The sequence below is a fragment of the Morone saxatilis genome, unplaced genomic scaffold, assembly GCF_004916995.1.
Source record: "Morone saxatilis isolate NCDOM2014 unplaced genomic scaffold, NCSU_SB_2.0 Contig17, whole genome shotgun sequence".
Classification (NCBI taxonomy): Eukaryota; Metazoa; Chordata; class Actinopteri; family Moronidae; genus Morone; species Morone saxatilis.
Window position 1 is genome coordinate 9147784 of NW_023339729.1, and position 20386 is coordinate 9168169.

The 20386-nt window shown below is 40.8% G+C and overlaps 3 protein-coding genes across 3 annotated transcripts in view; all 3 read right to left on the bottom strand.

The window, feature by feature from the left end:
* Positions 1 to 1719: 1719 nt before the first annotated feature.
* Positions 1720 to 2909, bottom strand: LOC118327527 (nucleoredoxin-like protein 1; the record flags this gene model as incomplete). Its single annotated transcript, XM_035660919.1, has 3 exons — positions 2674 to 2909; positions 2138 to 2227; positions 1720 to 1981 (listed from the first exon to the last, which is right to left on the bottom strand). Coding segments are annotated over exons 1-3 (588 nt in total), but the record flags the coding sequence as incomplete, so codon positions are not given.
* A 1653-nt stretch (positions 2910 to 4562) lies between these two features.
* On the bottom strand, positions 4563 to 5550 carry LOC118326578 (nucleoredoxin-like protein 1). The gene is made up of 3 exons (XM_035659599.1): positions 5315 to 5550; positions 5112 to 5201; positions 4563 to 4938 (listed from the first exon to the last, which is right to left on the bottom strand). Exons 1-3 carry the CDS (start codon positions 5548 to 5550, stop codon positions 4563 to 4565), a joined length of 702 nt encoding a protein of 233 aa, XP_035515492.1.
* Positions 5551 to 9310: 3760 nt separating this feature from the next.
* The window catches only part of LOC118327203 (procollagen galactosyltransferase 1-like), an 11570-nt gene continuing 494 nt past the window's right edge, over positions 9311 to 20386 (bottom strand). Inside the window, exons 2-12 of the mRNA XM_035660483.1 lie at positions 17997 to 18107; positions 17796 to 17913; positions 16342 to 16476; positions 14799 to 15003; positions 14588 to 14707; positions 14002 to 14078; positions 13794 to 13900; positions 13262 to 13394; positions 12455 to 12582; positions 10738 to 10944; positions 9311 to 10628 (exon numbers count right to left, since the gene is read on the bottom strand). Of these exons, the coding sequence (XP_035516376.1) occupies positions 10358 to 10628; positions 10738 to 10944; positions 12455 to 12582; positions 13262 to 13394; positions 13794 to 13900; positions 14002 to 14078; positions 14588 to 14707; positions 14799 to 15003; positions 16342 to 16476; positions 17796 to 17913; positions 17997 to 18107 (1612 nt within the window). The 3' untranslated portion in view covers positions 9311 to 10357. The remainder of the gene's footprint in view (positions 10629 to 10737; positions 10945 to 12454; positions 12583 to 13261; positions 13395 to 13793; positions 13901 to 14001; positions 14079 to 14587; positions 14708 to 14798; positions 15004 to 16341; positions 16477 to 17795; positions 17914 to 17996; positions 18108 to 20386) is intronic.

A 20386-nucleotide genomic window follows, 5' to 3' on the forward strand; every position in this document is an offset into this window, starting at 1 on the left:
CTTCTGGCGCTCACTCTCTCTCTCTCTCTCTCTCTCTCTTTCTCTCTCTCTCTCTCCATCCGCTGGTCCGCTTGTTGCGCGTTCAGCACTCGAGAGCGCGCAACGCGTGTCTGCCTCTGCGTGCGCACGTGTTTTTATGTGTGTGTGTGTGCGCGCGCGTGTGTTTATGTGTGCGCGTGTGTACGTGTGCAGAGGCAGGGAGAGAAGCAGGGAGAGAGGGGGCTTCGACTATATGATCAAGGTTTGTCTGAGTGAGCAACAATAAGCTGCTGTGTAGGCAAAAGGAAAATATGGAATAAACAGCGGCTCATGTTTATTTAGACCGCTGTGTCTTTTCACAGGTCTGACCTGCGCGGATTCATGTTTAGCATTTACGTTTCTCCAATGACAAGAACACGAAGAAAGAGGAGCTATTGTTTTTGCTGTGCAGCACAGCGACCACAGGCATTTGCAGTATTTCCTCTGGAAGAGCTTTGTGTGGAGCTGCTCTGACAGAGATTGTTACCTATCTGTCAACCTGTCCATAACACTGGACGCTTGGAAATAAATCATCATGCCACTGCCATTTATAACGCACATCAAACCAGTCACTCCTTGATGACACCTGATGACATTCTGGTTTCATCATCTGTCTCTGCAGATGCACTTTTACCCCATCTGCTCCTGCCATTAGATTACTCCTATAATGCAAAAAAAGCCCTCCACTGCTTTTCGGATTTGCATTTTGGAGGAGAAGTACTGTGGTTAAAGCTCAGGTCACTCTGAGCATAAGAAGGAAGAAAACCTTCTCGTCTGTTGATAGATTATGAGCTGTTGCAAATGCTAAAAGCCTCATCTCTGCAGTTTACATGTGAGAGGAAGCATGCAAAGGCTAAACACGGTCCTCAGTATGAAAGAGGCTGAGTCAAAGGAAATCACTGAAAAAGCCAGTTTCTACATAATTTTACTTGACTCCCTTTGAATAGCTCTGATTGCTTCTTGTGTAGTCGATAAAGTGGAGCTAGACTTCATAAACACTCAAAGCACAACAGTCCCTAACAAAATTATTTTAATGGTACTGAATAATTCATTGATTTCAGATTATGCATGGTGTGTTTTGATTGGATGGTACAAATGATCATGTAAAAAGAAGTGCATTGCATTACAGAGCTGTGTCGTTGAAAATGGAGAAATGGTTAGAATAATCTCCTGGGTATCATAAAACAAGCCATAATGGCAAGACTTGGCTCAGACCTAACCTTGGCTTGACTGTGTACTTGGCAACATTCAAAGACATTAAAAGACAGCCAATTCTAAGCTGAGGGCAGCATTGGTCGGCAGTATTCAGATTTCCTTTAGATAGTGTTTTACATTACTTTTTATTGGTTGTTGGCATATCCATAGCCCAAACTAATGTTAGACCACAGCTGTTGCTTAGCGCTGATAAAGAAAGCAAAGCACAGTCACAGTAACATCAGTTAGGTATTTCTACTTCTTGTAAAGGATGACAAACATCTGTATTTTCTGACTTTCAGCTATGAAAAGGTTTGTTTGGTCTAAACAAACCTGTGTTACATTGGCTGCATCTGTAGAAGACCGTGTCAAAGCTTTAATAACTAATCATGGCAACCTCGGGAAAGTTCAGTCAAGTCCTCTGGTTGTTGGTCTCCATCATAATGGTAACCCTCCTCTGTCTTTGTTGACCTCTGCATCCTCCTCCCCCCCTCTGTGCTTTTTTTTCTTCTTTTTCTTCTTCTCATCTTCCACTTTGTACTTCAGTCTCCTCACAGGGTCAGTCCAGCTGCGCATGGACTTCTGCTCAAAGTCCTCACTGATCATAAAGCTCCTGTCGATGAGCTCTGCTGCTTCCTGCCAGTTGCGGTAGCAGTCTGGGCCGAGGCTGAGTATCTCCTCCACTGCATTACGGATGAGGATGGAGCAGTCGGGACGCAGCACCACCACAGTGGGCAGCTCCTCCACATTAAACATGGCCTCCAGCTCCCTGTGGACACACACACACACACACACACACACACACACACACACACATTGGCCCAAACATTGGCAAAGGCTAATGGATTTACACAGCTAGGTGTATTTACATTACAATCATCCACCAGCAGGTTGTGCACACAACTAACTGGCCAATCCCACACACCTCCTGTAGGGGTCCTCGTAGGCCAGGAACAGGCACCTCTTGGGCAGCTCTTTGAGAAAGGTTTCTTGCTCGTCCTCTGACTCGTCCAAACTAATGGATGTAACAAAAAGGAAGACCATGTTGCAAGGATGGACAGATAAACTTAAAAGCAAAAAAAAAACCTACCCAAATGTTGGTTTGCATATTCCTTTTCTTTATGAGGACATTTGGTCCTCACAAAAATAGCAATACACATATGGGCAATGACTGAGAAATAGAAGGACTATCAAAATTCTCTCATCTGAGGATATTTTACTGGTCTTTCTCATTATCAAGAGATACAAAGAGATTATAGTAATATATATATATATACATATATATATATATATATATTATAATATATAATTTATTTGGAGAATGAATGTGATTTCATTGCCAGTTAATGCAAGTCCTAAGTACTAACAACACCCTAATGCTTAACGGTGTGTGTGGTGTGTGTGTGTGTGTGTGGTGTGTGTGTGGTGTGTGTGTGTGTGTGTGGTGAGAGTGTGTTGTACCTAATGTACAGGAGAACCAGCTGAGCAGAGCGATCCACATAGGATTCATCTGTCAAGCGTTTGAAGAAGTCGGCGAGCGTGGGCGCAAACTGCTGGCAGCTCTCACAGGCAGCAGATGCAAAGAAGAGCATCAGGATGCGGTTCTGCAGGCGCATGACAATCTCACGCTCTGTGTCCAGCTCATCCTGGTCCCTGTTGTTCTTTACCAGGACCCGGTCAACGAACAGGTCCACCATGGCCAAGAGTGACCAGAAGGAGGGCTGAGGCTTACAGGAAGGTACAGGGAGAGATGAAACAAAGAATTTATGTACACTGGTTTGACAGGGAAATCTACTTTAGTGAGACAAAAGGATACTTGTGAACGTTTTCACATGCATACATGTCCAGTATGAAGAAAGTGCAGACTATACAATATAGACTATACTATATATAATAATAACACACATGAGAATACCATTTATCTTGCATATTGTGTGATTTGACAACTCTTCCCTTTAAATTAGACTGTATGTATTCTACTCAGACAGACTTATAATACTCCCATTAATATTATGAGTCCATCTTGCAGGCTGTTAAATCGGATAATCCTCACAGTTGCTTACCTCTTACAAATATTATCTCCCCTTGAGGCCGCAAATCCAAAAAGAAAACAGACTTCAAAATATCGGGGTTTTTTCTCTTTTCTACTCTTCCTGGGTTGTACTTGAATCAGTTCCCAGCCTGTCAGTTCATATCACATTCACTCATTGACTGTGTCTCCTTCACCTTGATGGCAATAGCTGCTCACTCCCTCTTCCTTTGTGTCTCTGCGCTCCACCTCCTCCCTTCTGTCTGGGAGGGAGGGATTGAAAGGCAAGGTGACAGAGGGACAAGGGACATGAAGTGCTAGCAGCAATTGTGTGTGTGTGGGTGTGTGTGAAGGCAGTGACTGAGCGAGAAAGTATAGAAATTACAGAATGAGAGACATGTTTGAAAAAATAAAAAGACCTTAATGAAGTGAGCCACAGTGAGACCTTTATTATTCAGTAACTAAAGGAGGAGCAGAACCACAGGGAATGTCTGGTTACTGATAGTCGGATTCACTCTACTGAGAACACCAATATGGTCCATAAAGCCACAGCAGAGACACATAGACACAGTTTGTTGGCAGAATAGAGAATTTATTAATACAACTTATATTTATTTTTTTAGGACCAGTGTGTAGGATTTAGTGGCATCTAGCGGTGAAGTTTAAGATTGGAACTTGGGAGCATAAAAACTCCACACAAAGCCAGCAAGAAACACATAGCCATAACATATTATCACTATGTGCTAGAAATCTTTTGGTTAAACACTTGGGTTTTTATACATCCAGCAGACACGGAGCAACATTATCATTCATTTGAAGTTGTATTTCTGTCCTGATGAGTCCAATAAAATAAAATTCTCATCTTTCGCTCTGCTTAGTCTCCACCAGCTCCAGCACCAGAAAAAATATGTAGGTCTCTAGCTGCAAGATGTTAAACTTTCTTCAGTAGCATGTCGTTAACCTTGGTTGTTTGTCATTTGCTGCTGTGCAGCTGAAAACATCTGCCTGGTGCTGTGGGAAATGGGGTGGATGTGAATTAAATGACCTGAATGACCAGAAAACATTAAGCTAAAAGAGGTGAAAAAGAGTTGCACAGTTGGGTTAGTCTCTAAGAGTAACCCCTTTCTCACTACACATAGTCATTTGATCCACTGTGATTTGTGAAGCTTTAAATTGGGATTCTGGGGCTTATATAGACAGAAACCGTTTTAGACACATATATGAATGTTTCTGTGTTTGACTGAAAGATTTAAGTACCTTAGACTGGACTTGAATAAACACAAAAGCCTTATATATTTTTATATATGTGTGTCTTTTGTCTTCATCTTCTCCACCTTATTTCATTATCTCCGTCCTTTCTCTTTGTATCCCACGTTCCATCTTTCTCTTCCTCCTCTTCCTTTCCATCTTTGCCCTTCCCCCATGACTTCCACCATCTCTTTTTCCTCTTGTCGTCCTCTGTCTTGTACTTCAGTCTCCTCAAAGGGTCAGTGGTGCTACGCAGATTTAGGTTGTCAAACTCCTCGTTGAGCATGAAGCTCCTCTCAATAAGCTCTGCTGATTCCTGCCAGTCTCTGAAACAGTCGGAACCGAAACGACAGATGTCCTGCACAGCATTTGGAGTGAGGATGGAGCCATCAGGACGAAGAACCACTACTGTCGGTATGTCCTTCACCTTAAACATGGCTTGCAGTTCTCTGAAAAACAGAAAAATACATGCACACACAGGCATGGCAATGCTATTCAGCATGTATAATCAGTTTTATCAGTGTGTGTTAATGTATATTCTTCTATAACTTTAGAAATAAACTCAAATAGGTTAAACATACAAATGTATGCACATAAACAAATGTTATCTTCATCCACCTACATCCTGTATGGGTCCTCAAAGGCCAAAAACAGAACCTTTTTGTGCAGCTCTTTGAGGACTCTCTCCTGCTGCTCCTCTGATTGGTCCAAGCTGGAAAGAGGAGGTGGAAATGGAAATCTTAAGAATGATAAAACAGCGTGAATGTGGGTTTACGCAATCCCATGTGTGCATCAGAGAGATAAAAAAGAAGGAAAGATAGAGACCTGATGTAGATGAGTGCAAGCAGTTTGGGGTATTCAATGTATGCTGGATCTTTCAGTCTTTTAAAAAAGTCATTCAGAACAGGCAGAAACTCTTGGCACTTGTCACACTTAGTAGATGCAAAGAAGAGCATCAGGATGCGGTTTTCGAGGATACCGACAATCTCACGATCCGTGTTGAGTTCATCCTGGTCCCAGTTGTTCTCCACGAGAACTCGGTTTAGGAATAGGTCCACCATGATGAAGGAAAGGGATGGGAAAAGTTCTCTGTGGAGAAGAGATGGTGAAACACAGATACATGTGTGATCTTTATCATGGCTAGCGCAGTTCATTCATTACCTGCATTCATGCAATCTACACCCCAAATGAAAAAGCTACGTTTACACTGTTATATCATTAAGAGATCCTCTGAGGTTTCAGTGTAGTCTCAGGAGTTTAACTTTACAGACTTTCACCATCTCAAAGAGGATGAGTGTGAAGTTTTTGCATACAGCTATGATACATTCATATATTTGGGAAGCGCAATCACACTGTAGCAGAAAGAGAATTTTTTCCAAATTGTAAAAACATGCATTGTGGCTGCCTTGCATTATAGTGCATTAGCCCTTAAAAACTTTAAAATATTGGGTATTTCTTTCTAGAATTAAATATTTATGACTGAATAAGAAAGAATACAAATTAAAGGAAAAACATCTTTATCTTAAGAGTTTTACCATACAAGAACTCTGCTTCATCAAGACTTTGATTTACAGTGGCAGCACAAATGATTGTCATTTAAATGTTGCTTAACAAAAACAGTTCTTCTCATATAGGAGTCAATCACTCAGCATTAAAGTCTGCTTATATTTCTTCCATATTTATCCTGAACAAAGCACTTTATTTATATAAAACACATCATTCTGCCGGTGCGGCAGAGGAAGCTTTTTATAGATATTCGGAAAACAAAAACAGCTTTCAGGTAAAACTAGTTTTATTTTATATACGTATACATAAAAATACATGAACAGTGAACCTTCATTCTGTACATGAAGAAACACTTCTCTGCCACCTCTAACTTTGATTACAACAAGAGTAATTGTTTTCTTTTAATTGAGGGAAAACTGCAGATACAGGTCTGCACACTGTCTGAAAGGGTCAGTTAAGTTCAGTTTGTACAAAGGGACAAAGTCATCTTTTCAGATACAAAGTGACATCTGGACACTCGTGCACTTGATCAACAAACTGTGCAGACTGATATTATCATTTGATATGTTTTGATTGTCTAATTGTTTGTTTGTTTGTTTGACTGGCTGAATTAACTGTATTAACAGGAGAAACACTGAACCCAGTGAGAAATGAGAACATTTTGGGTGGATGTTCCCTTCATGTGATGCTCATTGACTGACTAGTGTTCATTTTTGTGTTGCGGCCTACTATAGGACATCCAGTCTGTAAGCTACAATACTTTTTGCAGACAAAAGTCAAAATAAAAACACAGCAGCCCAGCCAGGATCAGCTGGCATGGATGAATCAGCCATTAATGGGTTGGTGTTTTCCAAGAGCAGACTTATGGCTCTGAACAAAAAGAAATCACATAAGAAATAAATTTCAGATATAGAAATAAAGTTCAGGCCTAACAGCTCAGAAATGTGCTTTATCTGTCTTGGCCAGCCTGTATTTCACTGTCGCAGCAGTCGCTGCAGGCTATGAATTGACAGCGATAACCTCACAAATTAGATTTGGCTCTCTGGCTCTGAGCTGTGCCAGATCCATTTGAGACTACAACTCTGCACTGAAACTTCCAAGGCTGATGTAGAAGAAATATGTTTGAAATTGAGTAGCATTGCACCTTACCTGGGAAAAAAGAGAGGATTTACTGGAAGACTCAGAAAGGTCAGAGCTTAAATCCTACATTTGGAAAAGGTATTTCACAATCATCCAGTTCCATTTTTGAAGCTGATCGATCGCACCTGATATATACTAGCGACACTGCCTTGTTTTGTTAGTAGCAAATTTAATAGGCCATCAATCTTTGTACATATACTGGCAGCTGCATATACCACAAGTAATTTACCTCACCTTGAAACTCCTCAACTCCTTTAAGGAAAGAAATATATATCCAGTTTCTTTCAAGGCATTGTATTCTTTCTTTGATTTGGTATCTCTCTGCCTTTAAATCCTGGGTTTTTTAGTTTGTTATTTTAGTGACACCTTTCAGTTCCTCTTCACCCCTCTCTCTGTAATTTCTTCACCCTGCACTCTGTGGACTACTGAGAGAGATTACAGATAGCTGGGGGTGTGGCAGTGCTGTAATTCAGAGGCAGAGGTTGTTCCTGTGTATGTGTGTGTGTGTGTGCACCGTGGGGCCTAAAACTCCAGCTCAACAGTAGCAATCTTATTACTTAAAGAGAAGAAGGGAGGGAGGAAGGGAAGGATGAAGAAACAGGACAAATTGGATTGCAAAGAGAGGACTGACGTGTAGGTTAAATGGTGGAAATAACAGGAAACAAAGAGATATGTTTTCATGTTAGCATCAAGTGAAGCCTCCCAACCTGCTTCAGCCTTTCCTTCACATTCAAACTTTGCTAGTTGTGGCCTTACTGGTCAATTACTGATGTCACTCATTTGCCCCTCAGAGCTTTATAATGATTCTTTTGCATCCGGTTATCAAAGTGATTTGACAGCCAGTATGCGGAAGAATCAAGGAAATTAACTGAGACAGTCGATAGTTTGAGTCCAGTCTGGATCTAGTAAAACCCCAGCAGGTCCTACTGTAGAAAAGTGGCTATTGATCTGCAGAGGCACTTGCAGAAAATACCTGGCTTAATCTCAGAGTGGGGTGAGGTAAATATAGAGGTGGGGAGAGTGAGAGATCTAATAGGATTAGTCTGAGTCACAGACGTGGGCAAACGCACGTGGATGCACACACACACACACACACACACACACGCACACAAAAACACAGGTTATTCCATGGCATAATAAACATAAACATAATGTGGACATGTGAGCAAACACACATGCTTGAGTTTTTTAGTTTAGTGGTATTGCTTTACTGCCCATTGGTCGGTCCACCACTTCTGACATGTCTCAACAACTTTTGGATTCTTTTTACATTCATGTACTTTTCAGGATAAAATTTAAGCACTTTGGAGATTCTGTTTTTTAACTAGCGCTATCATTAGGTCAGAATTCACAAAAGTTCAATTTGTCCAACACTTTTGTCAATGATTAAATACCTGCAAAGGTAATGACATTCCCATCAGCCATAGCTGTACTTTGTGTTTAGCACTAATTATCAAATGTTAGCATGCTAACAACACATACAAATATTGTGAACCTCGCACGTATTACCAGCTAAACATTCAGTCATGTTAGTATGACCTTGTGAGCATGCTTGCATTTAACTTAAATTGCAGCCGTGCCTAAATAAATAATTCAAGTGTGAGACGTCAAGAATATGCAAAATACTGTAATGGTAAAAAATGATTGTACATACACATCCATCCAGTATAAAGAATAATCATACACACCAGACATGTTTTTAATAAAGTAATTTTAAGTCTAAAGTACATTTTTTGATATATTTTATATTCCATGTAATTCAGTGAATAAAATGGATGTAGGTATCATGAAACTGTGTAACAGTCAGTGTAGCAGGGTCATGCCTCGCAGCTAAATGAGGGATTGTCTGTGCAAACAGTGAGGGAGAGGGAGTAATGGCAGATTGCTGCAGCTCAAACTGACCATTATGTACTTGCAGGGCAGGCAAACACCAGCAGGCACTAATTAAAAGAAATGTCTCAACCGGGTCGTGGGACGTTCATGGCTGTGCTGAAATTAAACTGCTGTGTGCCAAACAAAAGGCAAAGCAGAGTGTATTTTGATGTTTTAACCACTGTAGCTCAGACTAGAATTTTTTTTCCAGTGCTACCATGTATTTTTAACTGAACTGATGATTGAGTATATCTATATAGTTCAAGCTATATTGAGTAGAAAACAACCAAGCAAGCCTTTCATTATAAAAGCTTTTATTCATTCTTTGGTTTAAAAAAAGGCACACTTTAAAAACAGAGGAGAGACAACACATGAAAAGTTACTAAAAATCTATATTCATTTGTTTTTCTGATCTTCAACAAACAAAATGCTACAAAAGTCGCAATATGTAGTGAGGGGAAAACACTAAACGAATACACTGATGCTGTCAAAAGGTTTGACAGGAAATAAAAGAAAAAACAGATACATTCATGAGTAAAAAATCCAGGTCAAGTTACTAGGTAACAACCTTGTTAAACTTAAATAACACACTGGCTACTTAGAGCTAAACTTAACAGCAAGAGACAAGGAAGAGCAGTGGTTCCCAACTCAGGTCCCCAGATCAGGAGAGGATTCCTTTTACACAAAGCTATGCTTTGTTGTTGAAAATTACTGGATAATTGTACTTCTTCAGGACTCTTAAAAAGTATTCATTTATATGAAGCAGGGAAAATTGCACCATTGTACAACTCATTAAAGCCAGTAGACATATGCAACTGGTGATTAGAGGTTCCAAGTAGACATTGCCAAACAGGTTGGGAACCACTGAATAAAGCAGAGTATAGCACTGTATAGAAGAGATGTAACAGTTTGTGGTTGGGCTAGGTACTGCTTATCTTCTTCCAATTTGTGTTGTCTTCTGTTCAATGGGACACAAAGGGGGAATTTACATATATTGGCGTATGGGATAAGTCTGGGTGAAATATTATTTAAAACGGGGAACTTTTGGTCAAAGGATGTGTGCTGGATGCAATAAATAAAACAAAAGCTGCTAGCGGACTCTTCAAGAGTTAACTCTACATCTAACCTCCTCTCTTAAGAGAAAGGTCAAATAGTGGAGACAGTAATGTACAAGGAAAAACTTTTGTTCCTAATTTACTCTGCCTTTCCTCTCTTTTCTACTGCATTCTGTTATATTCCCTCCACCTTATCCATTTCCCCCCACTATCCCAGCTTTGTTCTATCTCCCTCATTCTTATCTCTGTATGCCAGAGTTCTCTCCATCTCTCCTCCTCATTCCTCTCCTTTTCATCACAGCTCGTCCCGTGCACTCCAGTTCTCCAGTTCAGACTGCAGTACGTCAGAGTTCTGGGCCTCAAAGCTCAGCTCCCCCTGCTCTTGAGTTTTCCTCGACTTGGCTCGGTCCCAGTCGGTTCTGACCGTCTCGTTGTCCCAGACCACTGATGTTTCCGTGTCGCTGATGTAGCCCTCGTCTCCTGTGTAATGGGTTGGATACACCAGAAGTGGCTCGGCAGAAAACGCATGCAGGTCCCGACTCTCAAAGTGGTCCATGTACTCTGATCTGATGAGTGAGAGGAGCGGAGATGCGATTAGATTAGCAAGAGCTCAAAAAGAAGAGCCAGATAAAGAGGAACAGAAGGAAGAAAAAGGGACGGTTGGGTTATACTCACACTGGATGTTTGTTGTACATGACAGGCAGGAACTCATCGACAGGAAGCATCTTTGTCAGAGGTTCAGCCCTCAGGAGCTTCTGAGCTCCTTGTAATGACAACATGTAGCCTAATGTCCAGTAGGAGTAGTCTGCTTCCACCAGATTGTGGATGTTTGGTACAGACGTCTCTGAGTGGTCCACCTGCATTCGCTTCCGCCCGATGTAACTGCATTAAAATAAGAGAGACAATAAGTAACACAAGCACTAAACCCAGTTACACCAGCATTTATAACAGCAAAATTTCAGACCTTAATGAACTTGGAGAGTGCAAAATGGTGGAAGTTATTACACATTAGCTGTGCTGCAGCATCCAATTTCGTATAACCATGTTCCACAAAAGAGCTGGAGCATGGTTTCTGTCTGCCGTGAGACAGTAGTGCATTAATACATTTTCATAGATTAAATGTGTTAACCTGTTGTCTAGCTTGCAAGTGAGCAAGTCACTGCATCACCAAGCTTCCAGCATTATTTATTTCACCACAAATGAACCCCTCTTTGCTCAGACTGTGCACTTAGGCAACAAAAGAAAAAGAATTCCCATATATAATGGAGACAATTACAGCTGCAAAGTGAGAGATTATTCAACACCGCAACACCAATGACCCCTGGATAATGTAACAGTACTATAAATTTACATTATGGACATTAGTGTGGAGTGTTTCAGTTTTGATTCTGAGAAATCATGTTTTTTTATTCAATTTGGAAAAGATGAAAATCAGAACACTTCAGTTGGGAACAAAATGCAGTGCCATAGTTGCAGAACGCATCCAAAATTCCTCCTCCTTCCAAAAATCTGTTGTTCTTCTTGTTCTTACAGTTGGACGTTTGATCTTCACTGTGCATAATTATGTATGTGCAGAGTTTAGCACTAGAAGGATGTTTTCACATTAATCTGCTGAAAGTGGAACATTTCTCTGAGCTCACTGAAAATCAGATTTTAAGGGGCGGGGCCTACCAACATGATTGACATCATGTGACATTACAAATAGTTTGGAAGTCAACCCTGGTCCTGGTTCTGAAAATTTAAATAAGGTAGAAGAAGGAGATGTCTTTTAAAACATTTTTAATGGGAACATTGCACTTTTTTGTGGAAAGAACATACCAGACACAAATTATTGTTCTGAGCAGGTTATTTATATATCTTGATACATGACTGGAGGGGATATTTAAACTGCTAAAAGTATTACAACATATATTATGATCTTTAGCCTCAGTGGTGCATGCAGCAGAATTTTGAACTCAGCGATTGGATGTCCCCCCCCATCAAACTCTCCTTGGGAGTTGTAGTTTTCTCCTCACACTTTTATATACCTTCCTACCGCAGGTGCTCATTTTTGTACAAATGATTCAACTGGGAGACTTTCATGCTCATACTGTACAAGCTTTGAAAGAGCTGTCTGTCACTTTGCACGGTCTGTGCAGAAAATTAAATGGACTTTTACATTCAGAAATAACTTATCCCAGTTTACTATCCTATGACTAAATCTCTGTGAATTTTAACATGCAAGAGCAGCTCATCAGTGTTATGTTAAAATATTCCCACATGTGTTTTCTGCATCTGATTAGTGCTATCTGAGATATCATGTGTGACAGATGGACAGATTTCACTGTAGGGGGACAATAATCCTCTGTTTACTACGTCATGCTTTCCTTCTGTTCACTGAAGCGTCACTCACATGAGATCCCAGTCCAGCTTGTGCGTTGTCACTTCCTGCAGCAGCGCCTGGAGACGTCGTTTGAAGAACACTTCGAAGCGGAGGTCGTCCTCGATGACCAGGGAGGTCTGCAAACCCCGATCTACGATCTACACACACAGAAACACATACACATGAATTTAGTGCAGTGCAGTGCTGCTGAGATGATGGTGAGCTGGCTAGGCATTAGTGTGATGGAAAGATTTCTTATATCCTTTACTGGCATCAATAATAATAATCAGAATTTCTTTTTTCAGTTCCCTTGTTCAAGAGTATAGGTGTTCACAATAACACATACTCTATATAATTATATATTATATTAAAAGTATACATAAGTTGCTTTCCATTCCGTTGCATTAACTTGGTTCAGGTGCTTGAATGTAGCTGGTTTAAATCCTAATACTAATGGTGTTCATTGGGGAAATTTTTTCCGGACAAATTATGCAGTTAAATTGTAAAGTCATAAAAAAAGGAAACAATCCAAAAAAGTACATTTCTTTTAGAAAATCTACAATATCTACAGTAAGAACATTTTCTTTTCTGATTCAATGTTGAACTAAACTGTGCACAGGAAGATATGAAAAAACATCGTCAGGTATCACCAAGTTGTTCAAAAAACCTCATTTCACAAAAGGTCATACATTTATTGAAACATAAATCAAACAAACTCATTACTCTCCGCAAGCTGCCTTTCCTCACACAAACTGAGTTACTGTGTTTTTCAGTAGTTAACGTTATCTACCACATACAGGCAGACCCAGAGGCCTGAGGCCTGTCCCAGCGTCTCACCTCCTTCCAGATGTTGTAATGAGAGAGGAAACAACCCAGTTCCCCCTTGGTGAGAGGTCGACCGTGATAAGGGTCTTTGTATCCTGGCAGCATCTTAATCCCCATAGACTCTATATCAGTCTTGTTCAGAGCTCTGAGAGAAAGAGAAGTGATAAACAAAAAGATTAAACATGATAACAATAAATCACATCGATATGAAGTGTGTCTTGAATAAAAATGTACAACGCAAATATAACAAAAGCTGTTTAGGTTTTATGAATTAAAATCAGGCTATAGTAGAAGAAAATATGTAAAACATGACTCAACCTGATTAATGACTGGAGAGCATTAATAAAGATTAGAGCAACATGTTCCTCACAAGCGAGCTAAATCTACGTGTTCTGGGAATCTTTTAATGACAGCTTGTACCCACTACTCTTCACCTGGTTGTTTGTCTCAGCTCAGCCTCCCTACATCAATCTACACCGAATGTTGCGGAGGTACAAATCAGGAAGACACAGGCAGTGGGGGAGGAAGAAGATGAGAAACGTACTTGCCATCCACAGCAGCAACAACCTTACAACTGAGCTCCTGCTCGTACAGAGTTCTTAGCATTCGCTCACGACGGTCAGATCTCCGCACCAGATTGATCATGAACACCTGGGTGCACACAAATTCAGAACCTCACACACATGCGTAGGAGTTGTGTGTGTTTTTGTGTGTGTGTGTGTGTGTTTGTGTCTGTGACTGAGTGTGTGTACCTCATCAAAGCCCATCTTGTTAGGCTGCTTGGGAGGAAGAGACAGGAAGCTGGAGGGCTCCAATGGAGGATTTTTCACTTTCAAAAGAAAAAAAGGGGAGTGGGGGTTACAAAGAGAATGTGTAATGTGTTGAAACAAGGAGTTTCCAAACTGTGGTCCAGGGATATTCAGGAGATTTCCAAGGAGCTCCCAAAAATGAACCGTACTTTATACATACAAGGATTTAGCAAGATGAGTAATTCTTATAACATGGAATCTATTTTGGGAGTCCCTGAATTACAAGGACATACTCACTTAATTTCATTTGCATTAAAAAGGCACTTTCTTGTGCACTGTTTTCTCTCCTGTTGTACTGTATGTGTCATCTGAACAGCTGTCCATGCTTTTAGCAGGAGTCATTTTGATGTGTGGGAAAAGCAAACAAAGTCTAATTAAGTATGGGATTTTTAGGCAGAGGCAAACAGTTTATTGTTTTGCTATGGTAACTGTAGTCCAATAAAACTTTAAAACTTTAGGCTGCTTCCAGAAAACTTGTCTTGCTTACTCAACCAACAAACTTGCAAACAAACTTGAACTCTTGACTCACCCATGACCTCAAGCTGAGTATGCAAGAAGCTCTCCACCTCATCCTGCAATGTAGCATGGGAACGCATTGGAACTGGGAAATATCCGTAGGTTTCTTTGTTGCACACATACATCTGCACATCTGAGAGGATAAAAGAGGAAAAACATGCTTACAGATATGTACAAAACACAGCTAGAAAGACATGACCAGCCCTCTGTTGCATTTGTCTCACCTGCAATGCGAGCAGAGTAGGCAAAGACGATGACATCATCTAGGGCCCAGCTGTACTCCGGGTGTGGTGGATAAAAAGCCAGCTGACGGGAGGCCTCTTTTTGTAGGTCTACTAGGTAGGTAGAGTGGACCATCGGTACAGCGAAGCAGCCGCGACGCTCCTGCTTACGGATAGGCATGTAGGCTGGTGTACGCTTGTAGTATCCCTGCAGGCACAATTGTATTATTTCCTCATAAATAAAAACCTGGTGAAGACTCAGAGGGTCAGACGGAACTTGATATGAGATATTTGACTGAGACTTGATTGAGAGAATTGGCTGCACTCAGTCTGTGAGTCTATGTACAGGATAACTGAAACTCCATATATTAAATTATTAGAAACTTGTGAACTTGATTGAGAAACATAAAATGTAACAAAGAAATTAAGTGACTGAGACTATGTAATACTGACTAATAGGAAAAGACATTGACCGACATGCTTATTGCCTTTAGGCAACAGGCCCATTAACTGTCATGGAAGAAAATGTTCCTTGTAGGAAGAAAAGCGGCAGACTCTTGGTTGGAGTTGGTTTATTTTGTGCTGGAGGATAGACCAAGTCCATATGTCTACTCTGATTTGAAAAGAAGCAAAGATGAGTACTTAAAGGCATCCTGGCTAGACCGAAATAGATCACAGACAGAACTGTATCCAAGACATGCAAACACATTAATTTCGGATACATCAGATGTTCAAGTTTGTCATAATCACACTGGCATAACTGTAATGACACCAGAATAACTGCATACTTACTCCCACACTGCCAAATGATAAAAAAACTAAACATCAATTAAAAAGACACTGGTGTCTTGGAGGAGCTGTGTAGGTTGTCTGTGTACCAGCTATATTCAACTGATATTGTGAAATATTAAGCCATATCAGATCAGTAAAGTTTCAGTTTACCTGTGAAACAAATCATTTACACATTTGCACAGTAATGTGAAGGAAAACGCTGTAATGAATACAATCAAAATGAGAAAACATCTCTCCCACGACTACAAATTGACTCATTTTCAGTGTTTTCTAAAGTGACTTATTTGCACAAATTTGATTTCCTCATGCATAAGAAAAAATAAGCAAATGTAAGATTCCTCCTCCTTGATAAATCAGTCTGTTGTTACAGCTTGTGTGTTAGAGTAAAACAGGATGCTCGTGGAAGCTTTATTATTGTAACATTTCTAGAGCTGTACTAACATACAGCCCATATATAATATTTGTATAATAGTCTCATAGGGACAGTATTTGGTCAGGTGTAGCTTTTAAATGACCTTAATTAATTTAAATGTTTAATCTGATTTCAAATCAAGTATTTACACCTTTCTTTGCCAGCTGCCAGAAGTGTTAATACATTGGTCAAAAATACAAACTGCCAGTGGAATATTTATACCACACCCATATCAGATGTACCTCATACAAAATTCAGTGTGTAAACGTGGTGCAAAGGGAATGAAGGAGCTGTCAGGTCTACCTGAATTATACAGGTGTCAGTGTAAAATATGTGAAGTACCTGTGAAGTCATGCCGCACCAGAAGTTAGAGTACGCAGCTCTGGACTCCAGCATGGGTGCTACAATAGTTTTGTTCTCGCTCATCAGCTTCCACAACACATCGGGATTGGTGAGCAGGTTGTCACAGTCAGCCACCTGCAGACGGAAGAGAAGGGCACAATACTGACACATTCAAACACACACAAAATGTCACCTACTGCAACTAAATGATTGATTGAACCGCAGCAACATGGTTCGAGAACAGAGAACTGTGAGTATACGCAGCTCCTTCTTAACTCACTTCATCTCTCAGCCCAGAACAAGCCCATCCAACAGACTGCAGCAGGCTGCTCTGTACTACATTTAATCCTTGTGTATGTTTGATGTGTCTCAAAAGAACAGTGAATGAAGACTGCTCCCATCCAACCTGCATTTTCTTCAGACAAAATATTTGTCCACCTGTATTGTATACTAATAAGTTAAAGCTGTGGTCATTCTTACGGTGACGTTTGGAACTGTACTAAACTGTTTCTACTAAAGCCTGACCGATAATCAGCCAGGCTGATATATCGGCTGATATTATCCCAGACGCATCAGTACAGCTTATATGTCGGCCAATAAGTAAAAAGAACTGCCAAAAACATTTCTGAGATAGTTTAGAAACATTTCATATTTGTTGAATGGACTGTACTGACAAACTGTTAAATCTCCCGCTTAGTACACATCTTTGTTATAGTTCTTTAATAGCTACATTTAAGGATTAAGTATTAAGGAATCCTTATGAAACATTTTGATTACAATAGTGATAAATGTAAAAACTAAAAAATCCATATCGGCAACAGGCACAACAATCCTGTTTTTCTCATTAAAGCCGTGGAAAGAAAAATCCTTTCTGAATGTCTGGCAGGTGTTACCTCAACACGATCAAAAATATTAAAATCCCAACTCAAGGTCTACTTACTGGCTTAAACGCTTGAGGAAAACATTTTAACAATCTCTAAATCATTGCACTTTATATTAAAATGCAGGTAACCATAGCAACGTTCATTCGACATTACCACCGGTTAACTCTTACTGGCAAATAAATGACCTAATCATGCATTAAACTGACTAAAACCAAATATCTGAACTAATTTTACTAAATAGAAATGAAACGTTAACATTAAACATTATAAAAACATGGTCTTTATTCGTGAGTATTCATCAAAAATGTATGTTAAGAAATGGTTTATTAATCATTGGTTTTGTCACTTTAACGTAGTTCTTATTCTGTTATGTTATGTAAAATATTGAGGGTTTTTTTTTCATCCAGATTTTTTATTTTTACCCTGTAGATGATGGATTTGTGGGTATTTAAATAGTCAATTCTCCTACTTACACACATCTCCTCACACATCTGACCCAGAGTCAGAGACATCTCTGAGAGTGCATAATAAAAAGAGGCTCAAGAAGCTGTTGAGTGGATGATAACATACCAGGAGGTAGTCGGCCCAGATCTCACGGGCAGTCTCCAGCGCTGCCTGGCGGAGCTTCATTACATGTTCATAACGGAGATTATTCCAGTGCTTAGGCCCCCCCTCGTCTTCAAAGGCACTGAGACATGCACAGACAGACCCATTAGGTAATCTACTCATTACACACACCCACACACACACACACACTCTCACACACAGTACCTGGGTTCATCATCAGGTCTCCACTCCACATAGTGATAGTAATTCTGCACCTTGATGAGCCACTCTCTCAAGATGGCTGTAGTGTTATCTACGTTGTGATCTGTCGCCACCCTGTGGGAGGATGACAGACAGCAAAGAGAGAGACAGGCAGAGAGACAGACAGCAAGAGAGAGACCATGAGTAAGGAGTAAGACGTGCACCTTGATCAGCAGTACCAACTGTGTAAGATATTCTTCTCACCGAGCCAGTGTCACGTTGGTTTAGAGGTGGATATAATGATTTACTCTTCTATCGCTGTGTGTCAAATGTTACATTAGAGCAGTGATATATTAAGGTGCACCGATCTGATACCCTGGAACATTGTTGTTCTCGACACTGCCCTTATTAAGACGTGACCAAGCTTCATAAAAACTGTTGAAATTCAGTGATTCCACCTTTAATCGGCTGCACTGGGCCAGTGACTGAATTTTGAGCAGCACAGCAATCCTTCTGCCTTATTTATTCATGTTTGCCAACAGTTATTATTCTGTCATTCACATTCTCACCACAGGAGCTCCATTGTTTTCTGCTCTGGTCCATTCATTTATTACAGTGAGCTCATACCTACATGTATATATCTGCATATCATGCTTTTAGTAAGAGCAATATTGAGTTGTATATCCAATATTGATATAATATTGATTTATTATCCATCTTGTTGTCATTTTAGCAGAGTTGCACATCACTAATGTCAGGCGTGGACAAAGAAGAAAAACGGCAGACAATAAGAAGGGGAGGACTGGCATTCGTCTGCTGTCTGTGTTATCATAACAAATCTGTGTGAGTGTGTGCGTGTGTCAGTGAGGCACACAGACACAGACAAAGCCAGAGAGAGAGGGGGGGAGAGAGAGAGAGGGTAAGAATGTGTAAATATGAGAGAAATGGATTTACTTCCAGCCCTGTCATGTAGTGAGTGACAGTCGGCGTGCTCCAGGTGTTAGTTTCCCATCTGTCCGTGGCGATTTAACACAGTAGTGCTGTCCCAGCACCCACATGTGACCGACTTACCAATCCATCTTCTTCTTCCTCCTCCTCCTCCTCTCTCTGCACCAGTCTACCTTTCCCTGTCTGACTGCTGTGGAGTTTTGAATGAGCAGAGGCAGTGAATAAAGAAGGGTTTATAGAGAGTAAATAGTTGGGATTTCTTGTATGCCATTAATAGTCCCATGGCTAAAGGATAAGACAGAGGAGCTGAGGGATTCATGGCTTGATAATATCCATCACACACACACACACACCATGAGTCTGCATGCATGTGTGTCGATCTTGCTGCTTGCCAAGTACTCCATCTTAACCTGTCAGGCTGAAAACTGCAGGTATCGACACGTGGCTGGCAAGCGGCTCAGTTTGTCTTCCACATCGCATTTCAAAACTTCTCCTATGCGTTCTTCAACTGAGGGAAAAGATGTGTCGTACATCAAAGCAACCACGCAGAAAACTGAGCACTGGCTGCCACATGGGCACAGTTAGACTCAGAGGCACAGAGGCTGAATGTCTGGCTCGGACCCAAGAAAGAAAGGCTCAACATCCAGGCTGGGTTCATTTAAAGAGACACACGGATACTTGGATCCGTCATTCAAGCTCCCACTGAAAAAAGTTCAATTCAACATTCACTCTCAGAAGGCACAGCACCCTCTGGGATCAAACAATCAACTCGCAGGAGTGAATAATGTTTCATTTTAATCCAAACTCACGGAGTCAAACACAACTCTGCTTGAGGCTGTTGCCTTTTATTAGACCTCTGCGTTTGACGAGTAATGTAATTTGAGATGTCAGGTGTGAATGCAATGAAAAGATTAACTTAATCTTTAAAAACAGATCTACTGGCACAGGATCAAAATGAGGAGAGGAAGTGAGCAGTGCTGGAGACAAGAACAATCTGGAAGTTCTGGGGGGGGGTGACAGAACAGGCAAAGGAAGGTAAAAATCGAGCAGTAGCAAACAAACAGCCTTCGACAGACAAGCTGGTGTGTACTGGATACATGTTTTGACACTACTTTCATTTTCATGTTTCATGTCCACTTTAAGACATTCATTTTTTTTTTATACCATACTGGTTTTGTTTCCATTCTGCAAGACGAAACTGTGGAAAGGGGAAGGGGAAGAGGGAGGGGAAAGAAAACGGGAGGGAGGAGAAGAGGAGAAGGGGGGGGGACCGGAGGGGCGATAGATCCGTGAGGGAATGGAACTTTTCATGGGCACGACTCTGCTTGTGCAACCGACCTCCGTGCCCCGCTACCGGCGCGTGTACAGCCACTCCACTTCGACTTTAATTCATTTCACCTCCGATTTGATTTGTTATGAAGCGGCTCGCTCCATTACCTGCATCTTTACGGCAACACAGCGCCCCC